The sequence below is a fragment of the Thalassophryne amazonica genome, chromosome 3 (genome assembly GCF_902500255.1).
Source record: "Thalassophryne amazonica chromosome 3, fThaAma1.1, whole genome shotgun sequence".
Lineage (NCBI taxonomy): Eukaryota > Metazoa > Chordata > Actinopteri > Batrachoidiformes > Batrachoididae > Thalassophryne > Thalassophryne amazonica.
In genome coordinates this window covers 115,902,386-115,925,701 of record NC_047105.1, presented here as the reverse complement: position 1 = coordinate 115,925,701, position 23,316 = coordinate 115,902,386, and the positions used below count along the sequence as shown (strand labels likewise).

Genomic DNA, 23,316 nt, shown 5'->3' with positions numbered 1-23,316 from the left:
AGCGCGTGCCTCACCACGAAGCAGATTTATCACATAAGCTACTTTGCTAGCGTCGGTCGCGTACATGACGGGACGCTGTGCGAAGACGAGCGAACACTGCATAAGGAAATCCGCGCACGTCTCCACACAGCCTCCGTACGGCTCCGGGGGGCTTATGTATGCTTCAGGGGATGGTGGGGGGGGGTCGTTGGACAACCAGTGGAACGTCGCTGTCACGCACAGGGTCTACGGGAGGGAGAGCCGCAGCGGCGCCCGGAGGGCGCGCTTCCACCTGCGCGGCGAGAGCCTCCACCCTGCGGTTCAGGAGGGCGTTCTGCTCGGTCATTAAATCTAACCGAGTCGTGAAAGCGGTGAGGATCCGCTGCAACTCACCGATTACCCCTCCTGCGGACGCCTGTGCGCCTTGTTCTTCCATTGGCCGTTCAACAGCCGGTTGACGCCCCTCGGGATCCATGACGCTGGCCGAGATATCCTGTTGGGAAAGTGTAGGAACACGGACCCACAACAGGGGGCGCAAATGAACGGACAATGGAGTAAGTCAAAATAACAACGCTTTACTGTTGTGAATGTGCACAACGAATACAACCAATTACAGAATTGGACAAAAGTCAATACACAAAGGTGTCGTGTGGGCAGGCTCGAAGATAGGAGACGCCTCTCCAAGGTAAGACCGGAACCACACGGCTTCCTCCGCCACAGGTCCCCGGGTATACTGGAGCCGCCAAGTCCCGGACTCCCAGGTGGCCACTGCCTCCGCGTGTCGGACCTGGTACTGCTGGCGAGGGAAAAAGAACAGTTAGATGGGGGCGCGTTTGCACCCAGAACTCCGAACGGCAGGAAAGGTACCTCCACCTCTCGTTGGAACAGTAACCAATAACTAGCTCAGTCAAATGCTGTGTACTCAGTAGGCTTTGATACGTCACCTCTCTGGTAGAAACGATATCTCGGCAATGAGGTGGAGATGCCGTCCTGCTGATATACCCGACTGATGATTGCTGTCAGCTGTCTCAGGTGATGGGTGACAGCTGTCACCTTGGCTGCTCCTGTGAGGCGGCGGCGCCCTCTGGTGCCTGGAGCCCGCACTCCAGGCAGGGCGCCCTCTGGTGGTGGCGGGCCAGCAGTACCTCCTCTTCAGCGGCCCACACAACAGGGTGGGCACGTCGGTGTTCTTATGGCTGTAATACTCTGAACACACACAGCCCCATGCACTGCAGTTATGCGATCATCACAGGATCCTGGTTTACATGTTCACAGTTCATAGGTTGGATATCACACGACATCCAGCAGGAAGACACAGCAGATCTTCAAGAGATAGCGGGCCACAGCGCTCGCTCTGCCACACCCCTCCCCTTGCTTGGCTTCCACCCATACTTCGGGTGGCGCACCGCTTAGCATTTGAGTGCATTCTTATTATTCTTACTGCATTCTGTGAGCATTCTGGGTATTCGTACTGTGTTCCAACTCCATTTGAACTGGATTCATATACACATGGGATGTGCACAAATCAGTTGAGGCGGGGTCCACCCACATTCTAAGTAGTTGCCCAGCATTCGTACGAGGCTGTCCGAATGTCCGTCCCTCCCGACTGCGCCTCAAAGTTTGGCTTTTTTTCCTATTCTGGCTGATTCATCTTGTTTCCTGCTCATTGTGAGATGGAGCCCTTAGATGTGACTGACTTATTTTGGCTGTGTGTGATTAACTTTTTTGGTCTTTTCCTCATGTCTCTAAGTCTTTGACCTTTGAGGTTGACACATACCTGAGTAGAGCTAATGGAGTCATGAGGTCGCTGGTCTCTTCAGGGGATCCTTGGGGAATGTTAGAAGGAACGAATATTTCAGGAGACTAAGTTGAGGAGCATCATTTACATTATGAGGGAATGTCCACTCTGACATTTTGGCCATGAGCCGTGTTTCTCCAGCAAATGTAAGAGATCAAGGACACGCCCATGTTTCCCCTGGCTGCGGCACATAGAAGGCTAATTTCATGATTTGGGTATGGACTAGTAGTCTGCCTGAGTGGTTGCCAATTTTTAGAACTAAGGGAAATTGGGCTGGAGCCTATTCCAGCAGTCAACCTGTGGACAGGACGCCAATCTATCGCAGGGCGACATATAAAGAGACAAACTCATTCACACACATATGATCAATTTAAAGTTTCCTATCCACCTAACCTGCATGCTTTGGGATGTGGTTGAGAACCCACACAAACACGGAGAGAACACACAAACTCAACACAGAAAGGCCATAGGTGGGAATTGATCCCATGACCTTCTTGCTGTGAGGCAACAGTACTAACCACTAAGCCACTGTGATGCCTTCCAACCAGTTACATTAATGTAAAAAAAACAAACAAAAAAAACCCCTGATCTTGGCAGTATACCTATTTCTTAATTATATATTAAACAATGCCTGCGAAAACTTTACCATAAAACATGCACTTGTTCCACATATCTGTGCTGCCAGCCAGCGTGCAAAACTCATTTTTTGAAAACCATTACATCAGGCACTCTATTACTAAAGATTTTTAAACAAACAGAAAAGTAGATGTAATCTGAAAAACAATAATAATTTTGTCGATGGATTTTTGCCAGCGCTTTCATTTAATGTGACATTTATGGTGTTCAGATGAACTGGTTAAAGACACACCTGTGGTTACTATTAAACACTAATATGACTCCTATAATCACCTTTCGATTGATCACATGACCTTTGGCATTGCATGACCTTGAAATATTAAACTCAAGTTCATAAATCTTTAACTCAAACACTTGGGACCGACTATGGATAAATCACGGTTGTGTTCAAGGATCCAGGTTTGGACAGAACCACATAATACAGGAAAACTGAATCATTAAATTAATTAATTTGCATGTAAAGCAGAAGGTCCCCGTGTGAGGCACTGAGCAGGAGGTTTGACCAGATGACACACACATACACGCCCGCGTGAGGATGGGGACAGCTGTAACGTGGCAGTGTGGCCGTCTTACCGTGCGCACACACACCGCTCAACACTAAAGTCTTGATCATCAGTTTCCTCAGCACTCCATAGATGGACTCGTGAGGGTTTTGGGTTAATGAGTCATGAAGTCTCAAACATCTACTGTTACAGCTGACAGCAGGTCAAAGGTGCGGAAATATGTCTAAAAACATCACATCCATCCAACACAGGTTTAGGTGGAAGTGCAGGGCTCACCTCCATGTTTTCAGCTCCACACAGGGTCCCAGTGTGCACAGGGTCCCGTCTCAGTGAGGCATCTCGTCCTCTGGTGTGTGTGTGTGGATTTAGTCCTCTGGTTCACCAGCTCATTGTCTGCGCTGTCATCAAGAGCTGGGCGACTTTACATGCTGGGCGGAGACATCACTGACACTGCAGCCTGATTGGTCCACACAACCCCCCCCTCAGAGGTGCTGCTTCCCCCCCCAACATGCACACACACTCATACACACTCTTCTTGTTCTCTTCCCCCACAACTAAAGCAGAAGTTTATCACCTCAGTTTAGTCTGAGACAAAAACAAGGGGATTTTTTTTCTTCTCTTGAATCCTTCCTCAAACGCGTCACACACCGAGTGCGATTTATGACCAAAGTTTTTGTGGCTGACCTTGTTGTTGCCTGAGCGACACATTGGGCACCGTCTGGGAGAATGTGTTTTGGGGAATGTGGCGGCATGGCCTTCGAGTCTAGTCTGGAAGGAAGATCATAACGCAAACACTGGATAATATAAAATAACATGCGAAGGACTTTTATCACAGTCTTCCAAAAGTTATTAAGCATATTTGATAAAGTTGTGTATCAGAACATTTGCTTTAGAATTTGCTTCTTCACCAGGTCATTTCAGGTCAGGGAACGTGTGCTGGTGGTGCACGTCACCTCGTTTACCGCACTGCTGCTGTCAAACGCTTCTAAGCCCATTCAGACTGGGTTTTTTTGGGGGGCTAGATCTGGACTACTTTAGAGTTGGATAGCGTTCAGACCCGTTTGTCAAATCCAGCTCAAGGCAAATTCTTCCACTTCTTGCACTGGGATCATTCACCTTTTATGTTCTTGGCATTATGGTTCTTTATGTTGCTACGGCACTGGGTTGCCATCTTTCCGTACCCATACATTCTGCCCAACTTTTGTGTTTCCTGCTCTCCAGATTCTTTTGCAGCCGTCGCCAACTACAACCAAAGTCAAACAAGACACTACACCAAGTATGGGTATGGTTAACCTCAAGATTTGGCGGGAGTTTGCTCATGACTTTTGCAAGACTTGAATACTGATCCCGCAAACCCGGACGTTTAATGTCATGATCAATGAGCTTGCCAGATTCAAGCCACATTTGCATTCAAACCTCATGCTACAGAAACTGGTTCAAAGTAGCAGTCCAACAAGCCACAGATTTAAAGAAAATAAAAGGTGTCCCTCTCTCTCATGACCCCATTCACTATGAACCTTGTTCAAGAATATTACCCAGCAGATTTTAAAGGACCTGTCCACATGATGTGCTCTTTGAAACTGGTGAGTTACAAACTGACAGCATTTACTGTTTTTGAAGTATCCAAAAAACAAGGTTGAGAGGATGGCGTCATCTAGCTATCCACTCCCTACACACACCCCCATACAATCATAGATGCTGGCTTTTGAACTTTGCGCTGGTAACAATCTGGATGGTTTTTCCTCTTTTGTCCGGAGGACATGGCATCCATGATTTCCAAAAACAATGGGAAATGTGGAGTCATCAGACTACAGCACCCTTTTCCACTTTGCGTCTGTCCATTTCAAATGAGCTCGGGCCGAGAGAAGGCGGCAGCGTTTCTGGATGTTGTTGATGTATGGCTTTCGCTTTGCATGGTAGAGTTTTAACTTGCACTTGTAGATGTAGCGACGAACTGCGTTAACTGACAGTTTTCTGAAGTGTTCTTGAGCCCACATGGTAAGATCCTTTACACAATGATGTCGGTTTTTAATGCAGTACCACCTGAGGGATCGACGGTCACGGGCATTCAATGTTGGTTTTTGGCCTTGCCGCTTACGTGTAGAAAGTTCTCCAGATTCTCTGAATCTTCTGATTATATTATGAACTGTAGATGATGGAATCCCTAAATTCCTTGCAATTGAACATTGAGAAACATTGTTCTTAAATTGTTGGACTATTTTTTCACGCAGTTGTTTACAAAGTGGTGATCCTTGCCCCATCTTTGCTCGTGAATGGCTGAGCCTTTTGGGGATGCTCCTTATATACCCAATCATGACACTCACCTGTTTCCAAACAGGTGTTCTTTGAGCATTCATCAACTTTCCCAGTCTTTTGTTGCCCCGTCCCAACTTTTTTGAAGTGTTGCAGGGATCCATTTAAAAATGAGCAAATATTTGCACAAAGTTTCAGTTTGAACATTAAATATCTTGTCTTTGTGGTCTATTCAATTGAATAGATGTTGAAGATGATTTGCAAATCATTGTATTGTTTTATTTACATTTTACACAACGTCCCAACTTCAATGGAATTGGGGTTGTAAAATAGGTAGCTGACATTTTTCAGGGGTGGTAATAAATTAAGCAAAGATGATGATTTGGAATGGTGTGTGAGACCAGAATGTAATTATCAATGTCCCTTGTTCAATGTTGTTACCTACCATCCCTAATTTCTCCAAAAATATTTGCCCTATCAACTGGCCATTTTCATGGCATTCATCCTTGACCGAAAATACATAAGCACATTAAATGCTCTCCCCAGTTTCTCCGTAACCAAAGCCATACACACGCACCCATACATGTACACAGAGGCCACTTGGCTTTTAATATATAGACAGTGGATTGTGCAATGACCCACCATGTTTAATTAACAGAGATATTATCACTTTTACAGCCAGCTAGCTGAAACTGTGTTGATGTATCTGTTTACAATCACAGTCTTTTTAACCCCCCCTACACACACACACACACACACACACACACGTTTTCTTAAAATGTCAGAATTTAGCTATTCACATTCCAGACACAGTAGCTTTTTCTTTTCAATTGTTTAATACAAATTACACATACAAAAGACAAAATACAATCATGTGGAAAAAAACAAGTCTACAGACAAAGCATTTTTTAATTCACAATAGAGCTGAAAAGCAAAAGGCACAACTACCTCCAAATTTACACGGAACAAATTGCAGTAAAGGGGGAAAAATGGTGGTTTGTAGGAAGAAATGAAAGGTTAAAGGAAGAATCTGGAAGTGTGGTCAGTCTGTGGTGGTGCGGCGGTACCAGAAGCGGGCCCTGAAGTCGTCGCTGCAGGTCATGAAGCCGGGATTGGTGGGCGAGTGTACGATGCAGCGCACAATGTTGTTGTGACCTAGTGAGAGCAAGTTCTTCCTCTCGGCGGTGCGCGAGTCCCAGCAGCACAGGCTGATGGTGCGCTCGTCAGGCAGCAGCACGTAGTCCTCGGTGTGGTTGAACACTCCCTGTGTACGGTGCATCTGACGGCCACTCAGCCCCGCCCCTGCAACAGCACGCAGCAAACACATTACTGTCACCTCCCGCTCTGTCGAGCTTATGCTTTATATCAGATCAGCGCTTCTCAAACTTTTCAGACCAAGGACCACATAACCAAAAATAAAAATAAAAAAAATCTTGGATGACCTAACTCCCCAAATACAACAGGTCTGTTTTCCGCTCCAATGGTATATCACCAGCGATTAGACTTTGGAGATGTTATTAAACAGTTTGACAAACACCTTTAAGGGTCATTCTGTGTGAAATCATCAGATTTTTCAAAATCTTCCTGGGTCACCGACTCGGATTCTCATTATTTGTTTTTTTTTTTTTTTTTTTTTAAACAAGTACCCACATATGTCTGATGAACACGTGAAATATTTCTGCTTAATTCCAAGTAGTTTTTTTTTTAGATATAATTTTTTTTAATAAGGGTACCCACAATCCTATTTTACACTCACAAATGCATTTTGAGCTTTTGTTCATTTTTAAAAGGCATTATCTCAGCTAAAATTGCAGATATAAAGCTTAAATTTGGAATGCACCCTATTTGGGCGCCCCAGATATAGTAGTCATTTTCAAAAATGGTTTACAGAGCTAATTTTCCATTCTGTAGCATCACAAAAATGGCAGTTTGTCCAGTCTCGCAAAAAAATTACAAAATTTCAAAGAGCTGTACTAAAGAAGGGATTCAATGGATAATCTTCATATTGTAGAATACACATATCGGGGGTACTAGTTAGATGTGTGTAAAACATTGTGATCATAACTTGAAGGGTTTTTGAATTATTGACTTTTGAAAATCAAACATGATCATAGAATGTCAAAAATAGGCCTCCGGTCTCTATGATTTGACCATGTGGGCAAGTGCTCAGCAACTTCATAATTTTTTTGTGGAGACCATATTGATATACCAACTTTATGCCAAAAATTTGGCATAAAGTTGAACCAATTGGCGTGAACCAATTTTGAACCTATATTGCATATTCAGAAAGCAATATATCAGCTCTGAATGGAAGCTTAAGGCTCAAATTTGATATTAACAATATTTGGCACCCCAAAATAATGGATCAGCTTTGAAAGACAGATTACTGATCTTATTTTTTCTTTCATGGCATCATAAAATTAGCAATTCAGTCAACGCAATTTTGTTACAGTTTTAAAGAGTTGTACTCTGAGATTAAATTGAGAGATAATTTTGATATTTCAGAATTTACTTTCTCTAAGTAAAATATATTTATCAGGATGGGGGTTTCTCTCTCAAAGTAAAATCTTGCATGGTGCAATAAAGTGTATACTTAGGTTTTTTTTAGCTACTGAACTAAGCACTATGAATATACGAGGTCTGTCAATAAACTAACGGTCCTTTTTATTTTTTTCAAAAACTATATGGATTTGATTCATATGTTTTCATGTCAGACAAGTTTGAACCCTCGTGCGCATGCATGAGTTTTTCCACGCCTGTCGGTGACGTCATTCGCCTGTGAGCACGCCTTGGGAAGGAGTGGTCCCGCCCCCTGGTCGGATTTTCATTGTCTGGAAATGGCGGAATGAAAAGGACTTTTTTTTCCCATCAGAATTTTTTCAGAAACTGTTAGAGACTGGCACCTGGAAACCATTCGAAAAATTTATCTGGCTTTCGGTGAAAATTGTACGGGCTTCACAGAGAATAAGGTCTGTTACTACAACTTTAAGGACCCCTTTAACGACGCTCGGCGCGCCGCGCTCCGAGCTGCGACGACGCGGCACAAGCCACCGGATCATTTCTAGGCTGATGGCTCTGTGGATACGAGACCGTCGTGTGCTCTTTCTCTGGTTATCACAAGAGCTGGACATCAGCCATTTTCCGGCAGATTTCACTTTTAACAAGAGATTTTGTCATGGAAAGCCACGCGGAGGCTTCGCGCGTCAGGACCGATTCACTTTGGAAGCAAGACAAAGGAACACCTCCGTTTTGGCGTGTCAGAGGACAAGTTTGGACGTCTATCTCGGCTTTCAATGCTCACCAGTCCAGTAAGTATCAGTGAAATTGTGGAGAGCTGGACATGTCCAAACTTGTCCTCTGACACGCCGAAATGGAGGTGTTCCTTTGTCTCGCTTCTAAATGGAATCGGTCGTGACGCGCGAAGCCTCCGCGCGGCTTTCCATGACAAAATCTCTTGTTAAAAGTGAAATCTGCCGGAAAATGGCTGATGTCCAGCTCTTGTGATAACCAGAGAAAGAGCACACGACGGTCTCGTATCCACAGAGCCATCCGTGTAGAAATGGTCCGGTGGCTTGTGCCGCGTCGTCGCAGCTCGGAGCGCGGCGCGCCGAGCGTCCTTAAAGCTGTACTAACAGACCTTATTCTCTGTGAAGCCCGTAAAATTTTCACCAAAAGCCTGATAAATTTTTTCGAATGGTTTCCAGGTGCCAGTCTCTAACAGCTTCTGAAAAAATTCTGATGGAAAAAAAGTCATTTTCACTCCGCCATTTCCAGCCAATGAAAATCTGACGAGGGGGCGGGACCACTCCTTCCCAAGGCGTGCTCACAGGCGAATGACGTCACCGACAGGCGTGGAAAAACTCACGCATGCGCACGAGGGTTCAAGCATGTCTGACGTAAAAACATATGAATGAAATCCATATAGTTTTTGAAAAAAATAAAAAGGACCGTTAGTTTATTGACAGACCTCGTAATACTAGACTAAGACAATATGTATTTTTCTTAATCTGTTCATTTTTCTTAATCTGTTCATTTCATCATTATTCGGGCAAGGGAATTGTTACAATTTTAGACAAGATGATCATAAGTCACTGCAGTTTAAAAATAGATCTGATATCAAGAGTAACTGCTCATTGTTTTAAATGTGGCTGATGATGTAATCAGCTGGTGCACATAAAGAAATTGGAGTCACCGGTTCACTTGCCTGTGTGTGTGTGTGTGTGTGTGTGTGTATATATATATAGATATATATAGATAGAGAGAAAATCAGTGAGGAATGCATGTATTGCTTTGTTTGGAGTAATTAATTACATCTTATGCAGTTCTGATGCACAAATATATCTTACTTAGAGAAAGTAAATTCTGAAATATCAAAATTATCTCTTAATTTACTCTCAGAGTACAGCTCTTCAAAACTTTGTAACAACATTGCGCTGATGACTGAATTGCTAATTTTATGATGCCATGAAAAAACAAACAAAAAAAAAAGCTCAGTAATCTGTCTTTCAAAGTTGATCCATTATTATGGGGTGCCAAATACAGTAAATACCAAATTTGAGCTTTATGCTTCCATTCAGAGCTGATATATTGCTTTCTGAATATGCAAATACAGGTTCAAAATTGGCTGGTACTTTGCCATTTTTTTCACTATGAAGGCGTTTGAGCTAGATAAAAAAAAATTTGACATAAAGTTGGTATATCAGTATGGTCTCCACAAAAAATGATCAAATCAAAGAGAATGGAGGCCTATTTTTGACATTCTATGATCATGTTCAATTTTCAAGAGTCAATAATGAAAAAACCCTTCAGGTTATGACCACAATGTTTTATACACATCTAACTAGTACCCCCGATATGTGTATTGTACAATATGAAGATTATCCATTGAATCCCTTCTTTAGTACAGCTCTTTGAAATTTTGTAATTTTTTGGGAGAATGGACAAAATGCCATTTTTGTGATGCTACAGAATGAAAAATTAGCTCTGTATCCCATTTTTGAAATTTACTACTGTATCTGGGGTGCCCAAATAGGGTGTATTCCAAATTTGAGCTTTATATTTGTATTTTTTAGCTGAGATAATGCCTTTTAAAAATGAAGAAAAGCTCAAAACGCGTTCGTGAGTGAAAAATAGGATTGTGGGTACCCTTATTAAAAAAATCTAAAAAACTACTTGGAATTAAGCAGAAATATTTTGCATGTGTTCATCATGTATTATTGCCTGGCGAGAGGGGAACAACAATAACTTTATAAATACATTTGTTCGACCACCAGTGATCCAAATTCATTCAAGTCAGTGGTCCTGCCATGCAGATGCTGGGAAAACAGGCAACAATAGAGTACTTGTTATTTTCTGGAGCTGTTGACTTTTTGAGAATGCTGTGAGCACAACACTTGGTTCAGTGAGTTCAAGGCTGTACAGGGAAGAGACTACGGACACTTCATCCTCAACTCCCTTCATTTTTTATTTATTTTTTGAGAGAGATTATGTTGGTTTTTGGATTCAGAAGTGTGCTGAGCCTGCTGACTGTAGCAAAACACAAGGCTGCTTTACCTCAATTTTAAAAGGCTACGGAAATGCGCAGCTGTATTTCTTCTATACTCCCTACAGTGACACAGAAACAGGACACTTCATCCTCAACTCCTTTAAATTTGAGGAAAGATTCTTTCTGCATTTGGATCCAGGGGGGCGCTGAGCGAGTACCAATCTGTCTCTGTTGTGGAGAATGAGTCCTTTTTGAAAAGGCTGTGTTCATGACGTACATGCGCAGCTGCAGCCCCTCCTATCACAGTGTGATTTTACTGTGACTACATGAAAATCAGCACAGTTTTCACTTTAAAACAAGTCACCATGACATGAAGTCACAATCATGAAAACTTTGTGTGAACAAGAGGCAAAGTCCCCAGAAGCCTCTGAGGTTTAGGCAAAATTAGGCCCATTTTAGCTGGAATCTGTTGACTGCCTGCAAGATGGAGAACATCTTGTGGCCATAGCTGTGAACTTTCAATCAGCTCAGCTGCGCACATTCAATACAAGTGAGCTCAGACAAAACCAATCTTGGTTTCAAAGTCAACATGGTTCACACTGCATTAGTTTATTCTAAAAGTGTGTATCACTAGTAAATTAAATGTCAAATGAGCTGACTATTCTAAATAAAGAATTATGAAAATACTGATGTATTGCGTTTTATTTTTGGTGCCATACGATCCGAAAAACTAAGTCTTAAACGCAGGGAATTTAGCCTGTTTTCACTTACTGCTGATAAACGCTCAGAAACATGAACCTGTAAGTAAAGTATACTTCAATGACATCATGTACGGTTGAGCCCCACTACTGATATCAATCAGATTTTTTTTTTTTTTTGCAGTTTGAAATCTGTGATTTTTGTGGACTTTGACATGAAAATGTCAAAATGGTTAATGTGTGTTTTACAAGCATGCAGTAACACAACTAGCAATGTTTATTCGGTGGACAGATTTCCCAAAGGTAAGATTTTGAGGGGGAAAGTGGGAGCTTTTTTTTTTGTTTTGTTTAAACAGTGCATCTTGGACAGGCTTCTGAAATGAAGCAGAACACAGCGTGAGAATGGTCTTCAAAAAACGGATCAAACCACAGATTCTATCCTTTCTATTCTGTGGCCAGGAGAACTCGAATAAAATGCACTTTCTCTCCCAAAAGTGTGGAACTGGCTATGTTTGTGGTTTGTACTTCTGTGTCACATCGCGGCATGCTATGTGCCGGACATTGTCGACTGTCACTGAGGAAGCTGCATCTGTGATCACAAGAGTCAGACAGAACATAACAAGTGACCGTTGCTAACAGGACAGCCATGATGCAGACAAGCTTCCAGCGGTATGTGTTACTGATCAAGCTGAGCTAAACCAATAGCTAAACTAAATGAGGCAGGCTGGTGGAGGAAGGTTGTTTTTCTGTGGACAAATGACAGCGCCACACAGCGGAACAATAATTCTACATGGCTTTGTGTGTGTGAGCATAGCAAGAGTGAAGTCAGAGACAACACTTGCACGGTATGTAATCATTGTTCAGTCTTATTGAGACGCATGCGTTGTTGTTTTTCTGAATACTTCAGGGGTTACAAAGCGGCAGAGATGGACATATGTTGATTGCAAAATACAAGAATTTGACTTGAAAGTTAAATTAAAGCCGTATTACATTTGTCAACAAAAAGCAACCTAGATTGACGGTGTAATGGAGTAAATCATGAAGTGGACACAGGTAGAAAGCCCTTCAGAGAGAGAACAGTCGGTGTCTGTCGTTACCATCAAGATTATGGAGCAATACAATCTATTGTGCATTTTTCAAACACCCTCTGGCTTATTTTACTTTTATCAGCTTTACCAGGGCTTGCACAAGTTGAAGAGTTGATGATTTATAATCAGGTATGTAATTTGTTAAAAGATAGTGTCGACTGGAGTGAGATATGCCCTTTAAATATTACAAATAGCAAGTCAATAATAATAAACTGAATTATTAAATAATTTATTATTTTTCAAAGAAGTAGAATCTGGTTAATAAAACTGCAAAAAAAAAGTCTAACATTTGCTCAAAAATAGACCTTTAAGGGGTGTGGGGTGGGGGAGATTTCCCATCCCCAAACCTGTGGGTACCCCCTGTGGCCTACAGAACAGAGAAGAGAAGAGCACACGCGCTGTTTGTTTTTCATCACTGTTATTGGCTCAGTGAGTTCGTGCCATCAAATAGCGAAACAGACGCGCACTGTTGATAATCTAAAAGAGGTATTACAGATTTATTTCCTCAAACACATCACGTTCACGCACTGCACCGATGTGCAACATCAAGTCGTCACAGGTTGCCAAATATTTCAGCACACGATGTTGACAAAGAAAAGTGTTGGGTCTTTTGATTTCTACTTCAGGAAATCACTCCCTGCAGTAATAAAGAAACAAAAGACCAGCAGCACAAGCACTGCCACGAGCTTGTGGTTTATAGCACACACCATGACATCACGCGCAAATAAGGTCAACAACGTGCGCAAGATATCACCAGTGTGCACTGTGCATGCCCGTCTTCTTTCAGGGAGGCAGTGTCATAGAACTGCAAGATCATTTATCAACTATTCAATTAAATGACAAGAATTTTGACCACTGATTAAACATTACAAATTCCCTGATTTCAGCTGCTTCTTAAAAGTGAATTTTTCTGGTTTTGTTATTCCTCTCTGGCACTAAACTGAGCATCTTTGGGTTAGAGACAAGACATTTGAAGGAGTCATCACGCAGTCTGGAAAACACTGAGCAACATGTTTCAACATTTTCTGAAATTTTCTGGACCTAATTTTGACGACCTAAAAACTAATAATAACAGAGGATGACAAACAATCATTGGTTGCAGCCCTCAAGTTTAGTATAACTACAGTAGCAGTTCAAAGTACTGAAACCTTACATATCTTTGCCCTTTTATATGTAATGCACAAGAACATTTAGTGTTAATTTACTTTTGATTTTTACACTTAAAGAAAACTACTTACGACTTAATTAGTAGTATTGTTTTTCGTGAGTACTGAGATAATACTGAAGTGAAATTAATTTATGAAAATATGAGGATAGAATTACCTTAACGTGCGCGCGCATGTGCACACACGCACGCACGCACACACACACACACACACACACACACCTTATGAAACGCTGCAATTCAGCAAAGGTATTTTCCGATGTATTGTTGCAAATTTACATTATTGTTGGACAAACACAATTCTGTTTGCCATTTGTGTACCTTGGAAAACAAGGTTATCTTGTACAAATAATATCTTTACTTATGATACCCATAAATTAATATAATGTGTGGATTTGTCAGTGCTGTTCCAGTCAAATAAAAAGTCTCGTCACCTGTGTACTTGACCAGCGTCCGGCCCGTTGAGATTTCCCACAGTTTGACCACAGAGTCTTTGCCACTGGACAGGATGTACTTTGAGTTTTTGGAGAAGATAGCCGAGCAGACTTCAGCTCCATCGTGAGCCTTCTCGAAGGTGGTGACGCAGCGATTGGAAACGCCATCCCAGAGCTTGATGCTGCCATCCTTGCTGCAGGAGACGTAGCTGTTGGCAGTGGGGTTGTAGCTGACGCCACTGATGGTGTCTGTGTGCTGGTCCAACGGGTTACAGGACACAAAACACTGGAAGGTGTTTATGTCATAAAGGCGCAGGGTGGGGTGCTGCGTTCCCACTAGTAGGAAGTCGCCTGATGGGTGGAAGGAGATGGAACGCAACATTTCTGCTTCCTGTAATAAAATATGCAGGACTGAATTTCACCAAAAAACATAACACAATCAAAACCACAGAACTGGACCTGCTGAGTTGTAGGTGGTCAGTAATTAAAAATGAGCTTTAGCAGAACTATTAAACTGTCACATTTTCCACAACTTGACATGTCCAGGAAGAGGTTTTAATTACAGTACTTCCCAGAGTATACAGTAAGTCACAATGGACGACACACTGCAGATTTTTTCTTGATGTGGAACTCAATTTTTAACACAGCATTTCCCTTGGTGCAAGTTTAACAACGAACAGGAACACTTTGGCACATGTGCACACCACAGCCTGTGCTGTTAGATATCATAAGGATTTTTAAAGCCCAAAAATAAGCAAGATGGACAAATAAACATGTGAAGAAAAGCATAATAGATGTTATTTGATGCAGTTCGGTCAAAACATTTTGTTAGATGCACGTGGCTGGCCCACAGTGTCAGAATCATGATAAACACGAGTATTTTTTTTAATCAAACCTTTACTTTGTGATTTTTGTGCACTGTTGTTGTATACTTTTAATGATTGGCAATAAGTTTCATGATTTGGATTTATTATGCTGAGTGGTTTGATTCCTGGGAAAGCCCTATCAATACTTACATTACTATTATTATTACTACTACTCTTATTAATAATAAACATGTGAATTTTCAGGATACAAGATGTGGTGGAATGTAAGTCAGAGGACCTCCCAAACTAGTAAAAAACAAAACAACAAAAAACGTGACTTGTACTATGTAAAATACATTAAATCAAACCTATTATACATGACTTTTTAAAAATAAATAAATAAATAAAAATGCGAAACCAGTGCCCAAATTCTGACCTGTATGTATTTATATGCTCTTTTTGCAGAGGGCTTTGAGTAGTCAAACAGTTTGAGGGTGTAATCCCGGGAGCCCGAAGCTAGAAGCTGTTCAGATGGATGGAAGGCGAGGCAGGTGACTTCATCGACATGGTCATATAGCGTCCGAATCACGGGGTGATTCTCCATGTTTTGCTGCGCCGTCTCATTCATCATTACCTGACATAAAAAGAATCACGCTGTATACATGAGGCTGACGATTTAAAGAACATTCAGGTTCTCAGTTCTGTCTTACCTCAATGGGCATGGCGCTCTTGGCAAGCATGCGCTCGGTATCCAAGATCTTGATTGAAGCATCTGCAGAGCCAGTGGCAATCAGCTGGCCATCACGGCTGTAGGTGGCCACGCGGCACGGACCTTTATGGGAGGTAACATAGCAGGTCTCATACTCTGACGCCTCTGGAGACATGGTCTGCACGTCAGCATCAAATTCCAGATCAATGCCTACTCCAGGTGCCACTGTATCTGACCGACCAATGGCATATTGCACCGCGCTGTCGTCATTCTCCATCCCTGCAAAAAAAACAAACAAAAAACAACAACAACAAAAAAAAAGCAAATTGTGCATTGACTGGTCTATAGATTTTTTTTTTTTAAATCTCCGTAGCACATGCTTCTTTAGGCACCGGGACGAGACAAGATGTCTTCCATAAGTACAGGTGAGCCCCGTTAACTCACGCACATGCAAGTTGCGATTCGGCTTTACTCACGGTCAAGTTGTGGACCCCAAAAATTTAGACTACTGTATAAAAGTCCATTTTGATTTGACGGGTTTTGAGAGGGATCATCAGTGCGGACGATTCTGTGCAGGCGATAATTCCTGACGATTCAAAGTTTTTCTATGTGACTCTTTAGATCCTTACTGCCGGATCAGATTGAGCCGGAATTCATACATGAAATAATACTACTTTTACCAAAATTGAAGCAACTTTAACTTTGGCCCCCTGGGCAAACTGAAATTTAACTGTCACCATTTTTTGCTGTTTTTACCCCATAGCTTAATAACATTTAAAGATAGTCCAAACTTTTTGGAATCTTTATGATCGGACAAATAATGTGGTATACTTTTCAATATGACTGGAGCATTTGTAAATTTTGACCCCTGTGTAATTTTTTTATTAACCTCTACTTGGCTACCTATTGAAAAATCAAGTGGATAGTCTGCTTTTTCAAAAACATAATGTCTATGGAGTACTTGTGCTGAATTTTGTACTTGTGCCACCATTTGAAAGAGTCCTCTGTAAATATTATATTATTTGCTGCACTATACTGACAAGTGGAACAAAATACTTCATGTCTAAGAACAGGGTGATATCTACAGTACATACCTCCCAAAACCTTTGTTTGAGGGGCTATAAGAACAATAGCCACTGTAGTAACACAGTTACAAGCCAGTATATAAGAAAATAAATGACAAATGTGTTAACAACAAAACAAAACCATGGTTTTTAAGTCTGGGCTGTCTTGTAGCAAAAAAAGCAAAATCATAATCACTTCCACTTATCATTCAGCCTAGACCTTGAACAAACACATTTCGCAAAGGACCTAAGACTCCTCCTAGTGGTCAGATCACAATCACACAATTTCAATAAAGCTACTAAATAAAGCACTAAAGGTTCAGCAACCTTAAAATTACAATGAAAAAATGTTAAATTGTCAACAGGGTGATACCCAACTCTTTGGCTACTGACCCATAAATCAAGTGTCAACAATCTAAATCCACTGACTATATATACATATAATTTTAAACGTCCCTCAAATTGATAAGGCATACAGAGAGAAAATATGGGAGGTGCCCAGAAATGCAAAAGTGGTGAGGGAAAAAAAAAATCATTACAATACTCGTAAATTACAGAAATAGTTTATCGTATAAAAACTCAAAGGCTCTCAGAGAGTGCGTACCTCAGCCAAGGCCACATATTGCTCAACATGTCTTCTGGATAAAAAATATGTCCTGGATCAAATTAAAAATAAAATCCCTCAGGTTCTAGGACACTATGATCCTTTCCTCAGTTTTCTGAGTTAAATGATGCTGTGCCAAACACTCTTCTGGATCTCAGTTCCAGAATATATCCATGATCACCTCCTAAATGTAACCACTTTTTCCCTGGAATATGATCTATCGGCTCACCGTCTATTACTTTCTGACTTATCCTACTAACAAACAACACCAGTGAAAACATTACCCCCGTGGCAGAGGAAATACGATGAGCTTTGCAAAAATGACACTTCCTAAACACACTGATGATTCACTGCTGCACTACAAAGTGCATTTTAATATACACTCAACAAAAATATAAACGCAACACTTTTGGTTTTGCTCCCATTTTGTATGAGATGAACTCAAAGATCTAAAACTTTTTCCACATACACAATATCACCATTTCCCTCAAATATTGTTCACAAACCAGTCTAAATCTGTGATAGTGAGCACTTCTCCTTTGCTGAGATAATCCATCCCACCTCACAGGTATGCCATATCAAGATGCTGATTAGACACCATGATTAGTGCACAGGTGTGCCTTAGACTGTCCACAATAAAAGGCCACTCTGAAAGGTGCAGTTTTGTTTTATTGGGGGGGGGGATACCAGTCAGTATCTGGTGTGACCACCATTTGCCTCATGCAGTGCAACAGATCTCCTTTGCATAGAGTTGATCAGGTTGTCAATTGTGGCCTGTGGAATGTTGGTCCACTCCTCTTCAATGACTGTGCGAAGTTGCTGGATATTGGCAGGAACTGGTACACGCTGTCGTATATGCTGGTCCAGAGCATCCCAAACATGCTCAATGGGTGACATGTCCGGTGAGTATGCCGGCCATGCAAGAACTGGGATATTTTTAGCTTCCAAGAATTATGTACAGATCCTTGCAACATGGGGCCGTGCATTATCCTGTTGCAACATGAGGTGATGTTCTTGGATGTATGGCACAACAATGGGCCTCAGGATCTCGTCACGGTATCTCTGTGCATTCAAAATGCCATCAATAAAATGCACCTGTGTTCTTCATCCATAACAGACGCCTGCCCATACCATAACCCCACCGCCACCATGGGCCACTCGATCCACAACCTTGACATCAGAAAACCACTCACCCACACACTGTCTGCCATCTGCCCTGGACAGTGTGAACCGGGATTCATCCGTGAAGAGAACACCTCTCCAACGTGCCAAACGCCAGTGAATGTGAGCATTTGCCCACTCAAGTCGGTTACGACGACGAACTGGAGTCAGGTCGAGACCCCGATGAGGACGATGAGCATGCAGATGAGCTTCCCTGAGACGGTTTCTGACAGTTTGTGCAGAAATTCTTTGGTTATGCAAACCGATTGTTTCAGCAGCTGTCCAAGTGGCTGGTCTCAGACGATCTTGGAGGTGAACATGCTGGATGTGGAGGTCCTGGGCTGGTGTGGTTACACGTGGTCTGTGGTTGTGAGGCTGGTTGGATGTACTGCCAAATTCTCTGAAACGCCTTTGGAGACGGCTTATGGTAGAGAAATGAACATTCAATACACGAGCAACAGCTCTGGTTGACATTCCTGCTGTCAGCATGCCAATTGCATGTTCCCTCAAATCTTGCGACATCTGTGGCATTGTGCTGTGTGATAAAACTGCACCTTTCAGAGTGGCCTTTTATTGTGGGCAGTCTAAGGCACACCTGTGCACTAATCATGGTGTCTAATCAGCATCTTGATATGGCACACCTGTGAGGTGGGATGGATTATCTCAGCAAAGGAGAAGTGCTCACTATCACAGATTTAGACTGGTTTGTGAACAATATTTGAGGGAAATGGTGATATTGTGTATGTGGAAAAAGTTTTAGATCTTTGAGTTCATCTCATACAAAATGGGAGCAAAACCAAAAGTGTTGCGTTTATATTTTTGTTGAGTATATTTATTATCACATCAATTAAGGTGGAGTTTCTGTGTGCTGAAGTATTTCTCACTTTGCACATCTGAATTTTTTTTCCTTCGTGGTTTTGGAATTCAGTGATATTAAGGGGGGGGGGGGTGTTCATAATCTGGGGTAAAATTAGGAAATATTTATGCTACATCTGTCACAGAAACGAGCTGTGTCTGGCCTAAAATCATGTTTACAGCAGGAGAATGTCTGTGAGAATTGGTAAAAGTTAATTTTGGTAAAAAATGATGCAAAAACTTGGTTGAGCTAATAGGGTTTTAAAAAGGAAGTTTGCACCATCTGTTATATTTAGTTATCATGTTATTGGGCAAGAGATGTCGGATGTCAAAGAATCCAATGGACATCGACCTTGTTTGAAATTTATGGAACTTTGGAGACCAAACATTCAACACAGTCAAAACTATTATATATATATTAATCCTATTAGTTTAACCAATAGTTTGCACAACATTTTAAATCAAAATCAGAGTAACTTTAACTTTTGACAACTGTGCAACTTGAAATTGACCTGCCACCATTTTTTCTGTTTTTAAACCATAACATTCAGTTATAGATAGTCCAAACTATACCTATTTGGAATCTTTATGATCAAACAAATAATGTGGTATATTTTTCAATATGGCTGGTGTGCTCGGTCTGTGCCTGATCCTCGCGGGGTGCAACCAGTAATCACTAAGCTACCTGCCCAGCGGGTTAGGGGTTGGACTACCAATATGAAGACATGGGTTGGATGACGCTACCTGGCTGTGTCCTTGGACGACATTTCATCTGCGTCGCACCAGTCGACCCAGCTCTAAAAGTCTACCAGCCCTCACGAAGGAAGCTTCTGGGTCCTTGGCCGTAGGCCCCATTTCCACCAAGCTTCAGCGCGTCGGCATTTCACTCACTTCTATCTTGAGACACTTGAGTGTTTCCCCCAAGCTTTCGGTTCATCTTAAAAAATGGCATCGACACAACAGACCCACATGCTCAGCATGTGGAAGATAATTTGTTCATCCTGAGAAAAATGAACAAATACAGTAGACATAGGAAAGATAATTCAAGCTGTATAGAAAAGAAACGACCCGCGCTGTACGATAAAACCGAAGGGGCCAGTGGTCAGTACGACTCAGTTCATCCTCCGTCTCTTCATTGTCTAAGTCATTAAGCGGCATCACTGCTAGAAATTTACGTTTGTCAGCCATGCTGCGCCCAACAGTTGATCTTGCAGTTTTAGCTGTCGTCATGTGAGACATTTTAGACTCAAAAATGCGAAAGCACAATCTTGGTGTAAACATTCAAATGCAAAATAAAATGCAGACATTAAAGTTGACGCAAAAGCTTGGTGCTTAGCCATTAAGAGAGACCTAAGAAGAGCTTATGGAGTCATGAGATTGCTGGACAGAGGTGTATGACAAAGCAAATACCTCTGTAGCAGAATGATCATCCAAATCTTTAGGGGATCAATAAAATCTCATCTTAAAAAAAGTCATGTGTTACAGTAGCACATTAAAACTAAGCAGAATACAAATAATGCAAAAAAGAAGAGAACAGATATTAGGGCTCTATAACTTGACACAATATGCATCATTGGACGCCCGATACACATCACGATTGCTACATTTATTTTCTTCAGATGGCTTATATAAATTTTATTTAAATGCATTCATAAATTACTGTGTTAGTGTGTATCCCAGCGCAATACTTTTGTTATACTGCTTAATGTGTGCTGTATTTTCTTTTGCACATTTTCAGCTCATCACAAATAAGATATCACAACCTACATTTGTTTAATAAGATTACTTACCCCAAGAGCCTCAATCATTTTCATATTTATGGCTTCCCTAACCCTAACTGTACTGATTTTAGTAGTTTTGATGTAGTCCTTCAAGGGCTACATAAAGTGTAATCTTGATCCAGAATCTGGATCATCTCCAAAACTTACTAGCATCTTCTATGCCCTAATATCTATCTGTAGTGAAAATTTCATCAAAATCCATGCAATAGTTTTGATGTAATCCTGCTAACAGACAGACAAATAAATAAATGCAGATGATTTTATTATGTCCTTGGCAACTACTGTGATACGCAGTGGTGGGCACAGTTCCGCTAATCCGTGAAGCTAACATTTTCATTAGCCAATTAGCTTTTCTGATAACTTTGAAAACCATCAGTGGACCAATTAGCTTCTGCTAAATTTAGTTTCGCTAACTTTCAGTCCGCTGACATTTTTTTGTTTTGTTTTTGCTGGTAAAGTGAGTAAAGTTTAACAGTCAAAAACGTTTGTAAATCCTGAAGTCATACACGTTAGTTCCTGTTTATGAATGCAGAGAGCTAGCTAACACTTCCACTTCACAGATCAAAGCACACAAGCTGTAAGAGTAAGACACGGTACGTAAGGAGCTCTAAAGTCAGTATTTTTATTTATTTATTTTTCTTGCATTTGTTTTGTGTTTATGAACGCAATACGAGTGAGCCGTAGCTCCGTTAACAGTTCATAAATATATAATACAGAGAAACTCACACTCACTCACACTCATCTTCAACCGCTTAGTCCAATTAAAGGTCATGGGGGGCTGGAGCCCATCCCAGCAGCCATAGAGCGCGCGGTGGGGTACACAAACAGGGCCACAAACAGACAAACAAACACATACACACCCACTCGCACACCTATGGACAATTTAAAGATCCCGATCCATCTAACCTGCATGTCTCTGGATGTGGGAGGAAACCGGAGCACCGGAGAAAACCCACGCAAACACAGGGAGAACATGCAAACTCCACACAGAAAGGCCACAGGCAGGAATTGAACCCATGACCTGTGAGACAACAGTGCTAACCACTAAGCCACCGTGCTGCCCCAACAGAGAAACAGTGACTTCTAATATTGTGATTTACTGCTTTTGATAAAGATGATGACAGTGTCTGCAGTTTTATTTTTTATGCATTCGGTTTGTGTTTGTAATTGCCTTTGAATTTACCCAGCAGCCCCTGTGGCGCTTAAACTCTAAAGTGGCTTATCAGTAGCCAACAGTGTAATCTAATATGGCTGTGACAGTCAATAGTAAAAGTTAGCAGTTAGCGGTAACTTGTGCAAAATTTTTTAGGGGTTTATTGGTTTAGCCTTACAAAAGTTAACTTTTCAGTTAGCTGTGTCCACCACTGGTGATACGTATCATATCGGCAGCCATGTAGTGGGGTGTATTGTCCCAGCTCCAGTGTAGGCACATACCTACTTATGACTAGTTTTATGGAGTATAAAAGCGTATCAGAGCGGATTACGGGAGCAGTGAGTGATGGACTGAGTAGATGCAGCGGAGCGCATCCAGACAAAACAAGCAGAACTATTTACCGATCTTAGCCAGATGCATGAGCTGCTCAGAGGGCGACACGACACTGTGCGGTTTGACCTCATTGATCAGACTGTTGGCGATGTTCGTGAAGCCGTCGTAGAGCAGCTGGCTGATCATCAGCTTGTAGAGGTGCTGTCGGTCCTTCAGCGTCGGCTTGGGACGAAACATGGTGGCCCTGCAGTCTGCTGAACAATTTAACGGGCTGTAACAGAGAACACAGCGTGAACAGCTACTCGTATAACCGGTGAGTTTGGGCTCAGCCTTGCGTCATTAGCTGCTAGCTACAAGCACGTTAGCTTCTGATGCTGAGTTAAGACGGCACAAAAACAGCGCAGCACTGAGTTAAACAAATGTGCTTAAGAACAACATAATTATTTGCTTGTTATCACTGATCAATGCTATGTTATTACTTGTTGTGCAATTTATAACAAAAGCCACGAAACCTTTACAAACTTCCAAAGACTCCTTTCAATCTTCTTCCTTTTCCTCTTGAGGCGGTTGACACTCAACACCGGGTTGTCCTACCGCCACCTATCGGGCTGGAGAGTGAGCGAGCTGTTAGAGTGGGGGCTTTGGGCTTAACGGGGAACAGAAACGCCCACGGATTATTTATAGCATGAATAAACACAAAAATGCGTTCTTTTGATAGTTCAGGAAACACTAAAGACCATAAAACATCTACAGAAAACCTTGTTTTTGTCGGTGTCCTTTTGTTTGCAGTCTCTTGTCCAGTGTATCTTGT

General features: G+C 41.8%; 2 protein-coding genes across 3 annotated transcripts in view; both read right to left on the bottom strand.

The window, feature by feature from the left end:
- Positions 1–3,303, bottom strand: part of cass4 (Cas scaffold protein family member 4) — a 63,965-nt gene extending 60,662 nt beyond the window's left edge. Inside the window, exon 1 of the mRNA XM_034167359.1 lies at positions 3,193–3,303. Coding sequence (XP_034023250.1) covers positions 3,193–3,198 — 6 coding nt within the window. The 5' untranslated portion in view covers positions 3,199–3,303. The remainder of the gene's footprint in view (positions 1–3,192) is intronic.
- A 2,639-nt stretch (positions 3,304–5,942) lies between these two features.
- On the bottom strand, positions 5,943–23,077 carry cstf1 (cleavage stimulation factor, 3' pre-RNA, subunit 1). 2 transcript variants are annotated; one of them, XM_034167357.1, is made up of 6 exons: positions 23,018–23,077; positions 22,574–22,776; positions 15,556–15,833; positions 15,282–15,479; positions 14,040–14,430; positions 5,944–6,471 (listed from the first exon to the last, which is right to left on the bottom strand). In XM_034167357.1, the coding sequence occupies exons 2-6, from the start codon at positions 22,740–22,742 to the stop codon at positions 6,212–6,214; spliced, it is 1,296 nt and encodes a 431-aa protein (XP_034023248.1). In that variant the 5' UTR covers positions 22,743–22,776; positions 23,018–23,077; the 3' UTR covers positions 5,944–6,211. The 2 variants fall into 2 exon arrangements, with proteins under 2 accessions (XP_034023249.1, XP_034023248.1); XM_034167358.1 differs by lacking the exon at positions 23,018–23,077 and having other exon boundaries at positions 5,943–6,471; positions 22,574–22,939.
- Positions 23,078–23,316: the final 239 nt, after the last annotated feature.